We start from the raw sequence: 11533 nt of genomic DNA, 5'->3' as shown, positions 1-11533 counted from the left end.
TAGTACAGTCGACTCAGCATACAGTCATTGGACAAAAATGAGTTCCCACTAAAATAAATGTCCTATCATTTCAACTAAACTCAAATATTTAAAAAAAAAAAGATACTAAATAACTACATGAATACAGTAAAAATGAGTAAGATTTAGACATGTTTAAAGTTTAATTTTTATTTGGCCATGATATTATTCATGCTCATTTTAATTTTATGACGAGGTGAACACAGAGTAAAAAAATCCCTTGAAAGCCACGGTTTGCTATATTTTCTTTTAAAACCAAGTCTTGATTAAAATCATAAGCAGCTGCAATTAATTGTGTTTAACCCATCAAATAATGAAACCAAAAAATACGGTCAAATAAAACAATAAAACTTCAGACATTTGTACATCTTTAATATTGTATATATTTTATAAAACTCGCTCATACGGTAACTTTAATACTTGGTAATATATTTTGAAATATATCGATTTTAGTAAAAAATTATAGGACATTTTTAGAGTGCCACTTTTGTCCTATGCCGTTTTCAACAGTCGAAGCACTCTTTTTTTTTACATCAGTGATTAAAACGTTCTAATTAAACATGTTAAAACAATATATATTAGGTAAACTAGAAAATGAAAAATGACGGTCAAGTTCAATCGAAATTCATTTTCCTTCTCCGGACCATGTATAATCTGTAGTAGCATCTTACTATACCTATATTAGGGAATCCTAAAACTGAGTCAACCAATAAAAATGTGTTGTCCATTTTTGGTCATAAATGTTTCAATATTTTGCCAGTTCAAATCAATACTTCTAATAGCACCTTTATCTCAACTCAAAAAAATATATCTCAAATAAAACATTTCAATAAGCATGAGATAGAAAGAATATAGGATCATATGGTATTCAAAATTCAATTTAACATTTGGGAAATACCTTTAAAAAACGACAAGTCACGTGATTTCCGGTTTCTTTGTAAACATGGACGGACTTTAAAAACTGAAACTCTGTTTTCATTTAGAAGTAAGTTAAAGGTAAATATATACAAACATGTATTTCTTATTATTCTTACTGGTGTTATTCATTTAAAAGTGTTGATACCGTGAACAGAATTCGGTCGAGATGAAGTTGGTCGGCCACTTTCTTTCCGGGGACCAAAGGGACACACCTGATGTTCCGGCGCTGGTCGACCGACAAAAAGTCTCATATTTTGATGTCTATCGTTCTTTATAAGTTCCCTAAAGAATGAAATGGTGTTAAAGTTGGTTCTTGTTTCCTTGTTGCAAGTGGGTGGATGTTTTGTGTTAAGAGACCACAAAAATATCCGAGTTGTTTATGGAGGTACAAACACTTAAAACAGGTTGGGCACCTGTCAAAATTAGACACCTTATCAAACATATCAAAGACGTTGGCTTTCTATAGCACATTGGTTGATACCACTCAGCTAAAATGATCCTTGTATGATTTCAAATGGTGAACAAGTATCACAGAATGCTAAACAGAGATAATATGTTTTGGAAATAGTTTCCAAAATGATAAGTTACAAGTATCCCTCCTTTTTGCTACATTTTGTATTTACCATTATATCTGAGACTACTTTAACACTATAGTAGTCTCAGCTTATATCCAGCAATACTAAAGGGTGCTGAGCCAATTTCATTTATTAACATGATTAAGATAGTATGAAACTGAAATATGAATAAAATGACACAATATTTTCAAACATCAATATGATGAATGTATAGTCTTAAGGTTCATGTGGACCCTATGGCTAAAATGGCTGTATTTTCACCTCAAAATTTACTCTGAGTACAGACAAACCTGCGCATCTGTAAAACATTTCAGGCATAGCATGCCCTAGATAAATGAAAACTTACCAGGATTTTGCCGTGCACTTTTTTCATTCCTCCAGAAGGTGCCAAAATAAACTAAGTTGGGAAACAGGTTTGAGAACTTCCCCACAGGTAAAAATTAAAGTGAGCATTTTTAATTGACATGGACATTAGATGGACAATAGATACCTGACAATAATTGGTTGTTTAAACTGTGTGCCTGAGTGGACCATATCAAGGTAAACTCAACTGTTTGTTAATTTTATCATCTTCTGCAGAGACGAAAAAAAGTGTACAGCAAAATCCAGTTAAGTTATAAATTTTCTAAATCATACAATTCAATCTAGGGCATGCTATGCCTTAAAACTTTTTCAGATGCACAAGTTTGCCTGTACTCAGAGAAAATTTTGAGGTGAAAATACAGCCATTTTAGCCATAGGGTCCACATGAACCTTAAATTTTGAAAAATGCAATAACAAATGTTTTTTTTTAAATAGTAAAATAAATATTTAAATTGAGTTCAAAAGAAATTACAAAAAGAAGAATGGTTTTGTAATTCATCATGTCCATAATTTGATGATTGTTCAAGGTTGGTCATCATACATGGCATGTCACCACATCATTAAAATAATATGATCTTTCAAAATGTAAAAAGAAATAAACTCTATAGAATGTAACATTCAGTTGAATCAACAAGGAATCATATTTTTATTAATAATGTTCTTATGAAAAAAAGCTCACACTACAGTACTTCGTCATCTAAAAATGATTGGGAGAAGTGACTTGTCCTTTATGTAATTGATAGGGAGAAATGTTGAGTTTTGAAGAGAAGTGACTGTTTGCTTGCAGCGCTACAATGATTATTTTTTTACAAATGCACTATAATGTAAAGGGCCACATGTATCTTAATGTAGATCATAAATTGGTTTTCAAACAGGAGACTGTGAAGAATTAATTCTTAGGCCATGCATAAAAGATTGTCAATTAAATGTGTAATTAATTATCAAAGGTACATGTACCAGGATTATAATTTAATAGCCAAACACGCATTTCATCTACATAAGACTCATCACTGACATTCAGATCAAAATAGTAATAAAGCCCAAAAAGTAAAAAGTTGAAGAGCATTGAGTACCCAAAATTCTACAAAAAAAGGTTGTGCCAAATACAGAGCTCTAAGGTAATCTATTCCTGGGATAAGAACATCCTTAGTTTTTCTAAAAATTCAAAGTTTTCTAACAGGAAATTTATAAAAATGACCATATCATTGATATTAATGTCAACACCAAAGTGCTGAGCCTGACTAGTGGGCTGGTGATACCCTCAGGGATGTAACGTCCACCAGCAGTGGCATCGACCCAGTGGTGTAAATAGTTATCAAAGGTACAAAAATGTACCAGTATTATAATTTAATATGTCCGTCTGGTCTGGGTTTTTCCCCTCCAGGTCAACATATGGTCAAATTTGTCTCATTTAAATTTGATGAAACACATAGACAGCTAAGAACCACAACACAAGGAAGGAGCTCGATTTTAGTTTGTTAGTCATACTGTCCAGGAGCTCTTTTACTGATCATGCTGGTATTTTGAAAGAAAATAATGATTGTGATTTCCACTTCTTCAATACTTTGTTGACACTTGACAAGGGACATTGAATGTTTGTAAATACTTAACATTCTTGATTAAAACAAAAAGCTTTCTTAAACCCATGTTTGAATTTTTGATTGACCACTTATTTGTTAAATTTAATCATTAAATAGATTTATTAAATATTGAATGTTGAATTAATATAAACATGATAAACACACTATTTTCAACAATAATATAAGCTCTAAATTGTAAAATGGTCTGAAAAATGTTATGAAAAGAAACTAATATTGAATATCAATTATGCATTTATTTGTTTGAATGACAGTATGACAGTGTAGTATTGGTACAGGCCTGTAGCCAGGAATTTCCAAGGGGGGGGGGGGGGGGTATTTGGACTCACAAACTTGACTTTAACAGTCACAATTCGAACAGAACGTTGACTTTAACAGTGCTTATTAGTTTTCAAGGGGGGTTTGAACCCCCCTAACTACGGGTATGTGGTATTCAATCAACATTGTTTTACATGGTCTTATCAGGGCCTTTTATAGCTGACTATGCGGTATGGGCTTTGCTCATTGTTGAAGGCCGTATGGTGACCTATAGTTGTTAATGTCTGTGTCATTTTGGTCTATTGTGGATAATTGTCTCATTGGCAATCATACCACATCTTCTTTTTTCTATGTCATCAAAACAACAAAATAGAAAATATTTACAAAAGTTTTTTATAAGTTTAGAAAGATCCCTCTTATTATCTGGAATAAGATAAAAGTTTTAGTTTTGACCCCTCATGCAATGATAAAAAACTTGTATTCTTATCAATGAGATACATGTACATGAGGTAAGCTCTTCAGTACAGGATGTACATGTAGGATAAAAATGATTGACATGTCATAACAAGGACACTCAGTTAATAAAAGATAATACATACATGACATCTATGTACCAATAATCTTCGTACATACTGTATTACTGTACACACACTTTGGATTCATTTATTTTCGTGGGTATCAATTTTGGTGGATTGCTGAAAAGTTCCATTTTTGTGGATATTTAATTTTAGCATGTTTAGTGGTTTTGTCAATCTCTGTATATATAAAGTGTATTGCAAATATGTTATTCGTTGAACATTTGAATTTGTGGTTCACCTGTAACCAGGAAACCCACAAAAATTGGTGTTCAACAAAAATAAATGAATTCACAGTAAACATGTATGTGTATAGTATATTTTCAACTTTTATTTTTTTAGAAGAATCATGCCAACACAAGAAAGAATGGATGATGATAATGGAATACGTATGAAGGTTGGATATAGTGGGTAAGTAATCCTATTGGATAAGGGATTATTTCTATAAGACATATACAGCATTCCAATAACTGCATACAACACGAAATACACCGGACCGTCGGACAAATCCGGTAAATAATGGATCGGTCTGGTAAAATTTTGTTGAATTCCGGTCCGAATGTCTGGTGGTTTTTTTTTCATGGATTTTTCTAACATTCTAGCAAAATTGCCAAACGATCTCAAATTTATTTTTATCTTTATTATTCATCACAGCGATGTTTATTTTGTTCAACCGCTAGCTGTATGCCGAAAATCGCCAACCAGTAATGTGTAAATCCTGGTAAAAACATATCTGACTGTCAAAAACAACAATGGCTGCCATGATTGGCACAACTGGAAATGTAAATAAAACCGGATCAGATTCTGGGAACGGATAAGGATAATTCCGGGTTTGCTGATTAAATACAATAAATGAATAAAAATCCAAGCAGATCACAAAATTCAGCTATGAAATATAGCCACTAGAATTGAAAACCAAAAGGTATATGAAAAAGAAAAGAAACAGGAAATAATATTTTATACAGAAACTCTAAATTATGTTTAGTTCACAAACATTGTCAAAATCCAATAAAATGGGACATTACTCTTCACTAAAATGCATTCAATATAAAAAAAGAAGATGTGATATGATTGCCAATGAGACAACTATCCACAAAAGACCAAAATGACACAGACATTAACAACTATAGGTCACCGTACGGCCTTCAACAATGAGCAAAGCCCATACCGCATAGTGAGCTATAAAAGGCCCCGATAAGACAATGTAAAACAATTCAAACGAGAAAAATAACGGCCTAATATATGTAAAAAAATGAACGAAAGACAAATATGTCACACATAAACAAACGACAACCACTAAATTACAGGCTCCTGACTTGGGACAGGCACATACATAAATAATGTGACGTGGGTTAAACATGTTAGCGGGATCCCAACACTCCCCCTAACCTGGGACAGTGGTATAACAGTACAACATCAAGCAATTGTACACAACTTTCATAACAATATACCCTCTTGTTACATCATTTTGTTTTTGTGCATTTTTGGAGTAGGGCACGTACAACAAAGTCATACGTTTGGGTTTTTTTTGTCGGATAATATACATTATTAGATGTAAAAAAATTGGTCTGGTAAAATTTCATTCGGTCTGGTAAAACAAGGATGCTTACCAGACTGAATGTCCTGTAAAAATAAAATTCATTCGTGTAGTCTGCAACTATTTAAAAACCTAAGTAAATATAAAAAATGAGACAACTCTCCTCAAGAGACCAACATGACACAGAAATTGACAGTTATAGGTCACCGTACAGCCTTCAACAATGAGCAAAGCCCATACCACATAGTCAGCTATCATGATAAATGGACCTGAAATGACAATGTGAAACAATTTAAATGAGAAAACTAGCAGCCTTTTTTATGTACAAAAAATGAACGAAAAACAAATATGAAACACATCAACAAACGACAACAACTGAATTACAGGTTCCTTACTTGGGACAGGCACATACATGTACATACAGCAATGTACAGAATGTGGCGGGGTTAAACATGTTAGCGGGATTCAAACCCTCCCCCTAACCTGGATAACTTCAGATGGAGACTGTCTTCAAATCTATTACAAAAAGAATGAAGTACTAGTAATTCATTGTATGTTAGCTATCAAATCCCCTATGATCAAGATGATGTAAATTCTCTTCAGTGATACAATTAACAACTAGGATATTTAATAGTTTGGTTCAAACATGTGCAATCATTAGAACAATTGTTGATAGTTCATGAATATAGTTATCAAAGGTACCAGGATTATAATTTAGTACGCCAGATGCGCGTTTCGTCTACATTTTTATGCCCCACCTACGATAGTAGAGGGGCATTATGTTTTCTGGTCTGTGCCTCCATTCGTCCGTCCGTCCGTCTGTGCGTCCGTTCGTCCGTCAGCTTCCGGTTAAAGTTTTTGGTCACGGTAGTTTTTGAAGAAGTTGAAGTCCAATCAACTTGAAACTTAGTACACATGTTCCCCATGATATTATCTTTCTAATTTTACTGCCAAATTATAGTTTTGACCCCAATTTCATGGTCCACTGAATATAGAAAATGATAGTGCGAAGTTCAGGTTAAAGTTTTTGGTCAAGGTAGTTTTTGATGAAGTTAAAGTTACATTAACTTGAAACTTAGTACACATGTTCCCTATGATATGATCTTTTTAATTTTAATTCCAAATTAAATTTTTGACCCCAATTTCACGGTCCACTGAACATAGAAAATGATAGTGCGAGTGGGGCATTCGTATACTATGGACACATTCTTGTTTGTACATAAGACTCATTAGTGATGCTCATATCAAAATATTTATAAAGCCAAACAAGTACAAAGTTGAAGAGCAATGAGGATCCAATGAAAATAGAGGCAACTACCATCATTGCATTTGTGAATTACTATTTATCACAATTTGTAACCCCTCTGAAGTAAATTATTTACTTGAAAATCTCTTAAAAAAATAGTATAGCCCTATTAACACTTTAAAGAGATCAAAATATGTTATGGCAAATCAATTCACTTTTGCATTTAAGGGGGTTCGCGGGTTTAAATCATTTATATAGGATTTCTCTATATTTTTCTATAAATGAACTTTATCTTATCGTTATTAGAAAAATAAAATAAAAAAATGGGGTCACCGTTCATTTGCGCTCACAATCTGCCTTCGAAAGAAGCATAAAAGTGGTGTTTTTCTGTTGAATTAATAGGAGAAATAAAGGTAATATCGAAATAAAAAAAGAAATTTATTACAGAAATCGCTCAAATTTTACAATAATTTAGTTTAAGTACAGCATATATCAAAATTATATTAAAAAATATAGGTTACCGATGAGTTAAAAGAGATATTTCAATGTTAAAGCCAGAAAATGACATTTTTCCACCAAAGGGAGATAATTTGGAACTTTTTCAATGATGTTTACATTTTAAAAGTCATCTGTGGCCAACACGAATTTATTGTTTTGAATGTTTTTTGTATCATATGATAAAGTAACAACTACAAAAGGTAATAAATAAAATTTGTAATGAAAAACGAATGTTTAATTTTTTTCTGAAATTTTTATACCCTCGAGCCTCCTTAAGAGTAGAAAAATCCCAAAACTGAATGATGACAAATGTAACAATCTTTCAGTTTCTATTATATATATATATGAATACAACGACAATGGTAGAAAATCACCACATATATTGCTAAGAAATTGACATGACAGAGCTAAAAGTGGAAAAAATATTACTGAAAAAAGTTTGTTTGCAGTTATTCCTGAGTTTGAAATTTTACTGTTTTTATGAAAAGCTCTTTCTTTTCAATTGGTACTTTTACTTTCAGGAATATATTCATATCAAACCTTCAGCATGATGTTCTATATGAGGATTTCTGTGCTGAGATTAAAGACATTTGTAAATTTGATGACCAACAACCTTTCACCATGAAGTGGTTAGACGAAGAAGGTAAGAAAATCTTGATGGTCATTTAGAGTAAATAGAGAGAATTTGGACTGTAAACATGTACACTATATATATACATTTAATAAAAGACAACCTTTCACCATGAAGTGGTTAGACGAAGAAGGTAAGAAAATCTTGATGGTAGTTTAGGGTAAATAGATAGAATTGTGATGGTAAACATGTTCACTAGTACTGTATATAAGGATAACAAACAACCTTTCACCATTTTAGTATATTGACCATGTATTTTGTAGGAGATCCCTGTACATTATTTTAGAGTGTTAATGATATAAAATTATGTTTGACATTGTATTTTGTAGGAGATCCCTGTACGATATCATCACAGATGGAACTTGATGAGGCAATCAGACTTTATGAACTGAACAAAGATTCAGAGCTTTCTCTTCATGGTAATCATATGAATAGTGAAAATATTACAATTAAAATACAAATCACTTTTTGAATTAAAAAAAATTATTCTGTAATTAATTTCATTATAAAATTTCCTACAGAGATTGAAAATAGTACACCTGTTTAAGTAGCCATCTGGCTTAAATGAACAATTATACCCTAGTACTGATTATAAAAGCAAAAGTTATATGCTTTCATAAGCTTCGCATAGTCCTGTATTACATTTTCCTTTACTGAATTTCTAAGTGTGCAATAACAATAACTCACATTTTAAATTTTGATGTTTTTTGTTTGCAGCAAATCCAAATTTTTGTCATCTGTTCAATATCTCGATAAAGAATGTGTGCATACATTTCTAAACTATAGTTACTTATCTTTAAAGATATTTTTATTAATTATTATTTTGTTTCAGTCTTCCCAAATGTACCCCAAAGACCAGGAATGCCATGCGTTGGAGAGGATAGTAAGTTCAATTTAAAAACTTGTCGCTATGTTTTCATATAGGTATTAGAAATCAACCTTTTGCAAGTGAATGTATACATGTACATGCAGAAGACTTAGGTCGATTTTAGAACATTTGAATACAAAATAAAAGATGAGTTTTGTTCTGTTATGTAGGGTTTTTATCACAACTCAATTTACAGACATTTACACACTTACTGTAGTGCTTTTTTCAACAGGAAAAAGGTTAACAGATGTATTGCTATACATTTACATCAAGTCAATATATATCCGCCTATCCCAATCATTTATTATAATTGTTTTCAATAGTAATAAACTTTTTATTTGTTTGATGATTTTTGAAATTTTATGACAGTTATGTAGTTATTAATATTGGAAGGTCAAAGGACCATATTTCATTATTTTTATAAAGGTTACAAAAAGAAATTGATTTTAATTTCTTTTTTGTCGCATTATGGAGCTGAACTGTACCTGTAACAAACTTATGTAGATAATGTGTGAATTTTTTATAAGATGATTTTATAGAAGTTGCTGTGACTTGTAACAATTTGTCTGTTTGCTCATCAAATATCTGACTTTTTCTAGCTAAAATTTATATTATTCTTCAAATGAAGATTAAAGGAAACAAATATACTGCCAAATACTAAATTGTGTTGCACTTAAAATAAATTGTTATTATCAATATTTGTATACCTTCAGCAACTAAAAATGTTTAAAATAGATTTGACCCATATTTTTGTTTATCTGTTATTTAGAGAATATGTACAGAAAAGGAGCCAGAAGATGGAGAAAGCTTTACAGAATGAATGGACACTTATTTCAGGCTAAAAGATTTTCTAAGGTATTTAACATAGTTACTTCCCCTTGAATCTGAATTCACTTATTTCAGGCTTAAAGATTTTCTAAGGTATTTAACTTAGTTACTTCCCCATGAATTTGTAAGTCGCTTATTTCAGGCTAAAAGATTTTCTAAGGTATTTAACTTAGTTACTTCCCCTTGAATCTGAATTCACTTATTTCAGGCTTAAAGATTTTCTAAGGTATTTAACTTAGTTACTTCCCCTTGAATCTGAATTCACTTATTTCAGGCTTAAAGATTTTCTAAGGTATTTAACTTAGTTACTTCCCCATGAATTTGTAAGTCGCTTATTTCAGGCTAAAAGATTTTCTAAGGTATTTAACTTAGTTACTTCCCCTTGAATTTGTAAGTCACTTATTTCAGGCTAAAAGACTTTCTAAGGTATTCAACTTAGTTACTTCCCCATGAATTTGTAAGTCAGTCACTTAATTCAGGCTAAAAGATGTTCTAAGGTATTTTACATAGTTACTTCCCTTTATATTTGTAAGTCATTTATTTCAGGCTAAAAGATTTTCTAAGGTATTTAACTTAGTTACTTCCCCTTGAATTTGTAAGTCACTTATTTCAGGCTAAAAGACTTTCTAAGGTATTCAACTTAGTTACTTCCCCATGAATTTGTAAGTCAGTCACTTAATTCAGGCTAAAAGATGTTCTAAGGTATTTTACATAGTTACTTCCCTTTATATTTGTAAGTCATTTATTTCAAGCTAAAAGATTTTCTAAGGTATTTAACTTAGTTACTCCTCCTTGAATTTGTAAGCCACTTATTTCAGGCTAAAAGATTTTCTAAGGTATTTAACATAGTTACTTCCCCATGAATTTGTAAGTCTCTTATTTCAGGCTAAAAGATTTTCTAAGGTATTTAACATAGTTACAACCCATGAATTTGTAAGTCACTTATTTCAGGCTAAAAGACTTTCTAAGGTATTTAACTTAGTTACTTCCCCATGAATTTGTAAGTCAGTCACTTAATTCAGGCTAAAAGATGTTCTAAGGTATTTTGCATAGTTACTTCCCTTTATATTTGTAAGTCATTTATTTCAAGCTAAAAGATTTTCTAAGGTATTTTACATAGTTACTTCCCTTAAATTTGTAAGTCACTTATTTCTGTCTAAAATATTTTTCAGGTTTTTGTCGAGCCTGCAACTTTTGTTGCAGAAAGCTCGACATAGGGATAGTGATCCGGCGGCGGCTACGGGGGAGGTGTTAGCTCACTTCTTAAAAGCTTTATATTTCAGAAGGTGGAAGACCTGGATGCTTCATACTTTGTATATAGATGCTTCATGTTACGAAGTTTCCGTCAGTCACATGTCCAATGGCCTTGACCTCATTTTCATGGTTCAGTGACCACTTGAAAAAAAAGTTAAAATTTTTTGTAATGTTGAATTCTCTCTTATTATAAGTAGTAGGATAACTATATTTGGTATGTGCGTACCTTGCAAGGTCCTCATGTCTGTCAGACAGTTTTCACTTGACCTCGACCTCATTTCATGGATCAGTGATCAAGGTTAAGTTTTGGTGGTCAAGTCCATATCTCAGATACTATAAGCAATAGGGCTAGTATATTCGGTGTAT

General features: G+C 31.8%; 1 protein-coding gene across 8 annotated transcripts in view; it reads left to right on the top strand.

Moving 5' to 3' along the window:
- The first annotated feature begins 869 nt into the window (after positions 1-869).
- The window catches only part of LOC143056869 (protein kinase C iota type-like), a 36011-nt gene continuing 25347 nt past the window's right edge, over positions 870-11533 (top strand). The window contains exons 1-6 of one of the 8 annotated variants that reach the window (XM_076230044.1): positions 870-1003; positions 4648-4716; positions 8108-8229; positions 8547-8636; positions 9050-9100; positions 9855-9940. In XM_076230044.1, the coding sequence (XP_076086159.1) occupies positions 4655-4716; positions 8108-8229; positions 8547-8636; positions 9050-9100; positions 9855-9940 (411 nt within the window). In that variant the 5' untranslated portion in view covers positions 870-1003; positions 4648-4654. Of the gene's footprint in view, positions 1015-1182; positions 1322-4307; positions 4402-4647; positions 4717-8107; positions 8230-8321; positions 8351-8546; positions 8637-9049; positions 9101-9854; positions 9941-11533 lie in introns of those variants that run through there. The other 7 variants (XM_076230043.1, XM_076230040.1, XM_076230042.1 and 4 more) reach the window with 7 other exon arrangements.

Source organism: Mytilus galloprovincialis, chromosome 13 (genome assembly GCF_965363235.1).
Source record: "Mytilus galloprovincialis chromosome 13, xbMytGall1.hap1.1, whole genome shotgun sequence".
Taxonomy (NCBI): domain Eukaryota; kingdom Metazoa; phylum Mollusca; class Bivalvia; order Mytilida; family Mytilidae; genus Mytilus; species Mytilus galloprovincialis.
This window is presented reverse-complemented; position numbering and strand designations above follow the sequence as displayed.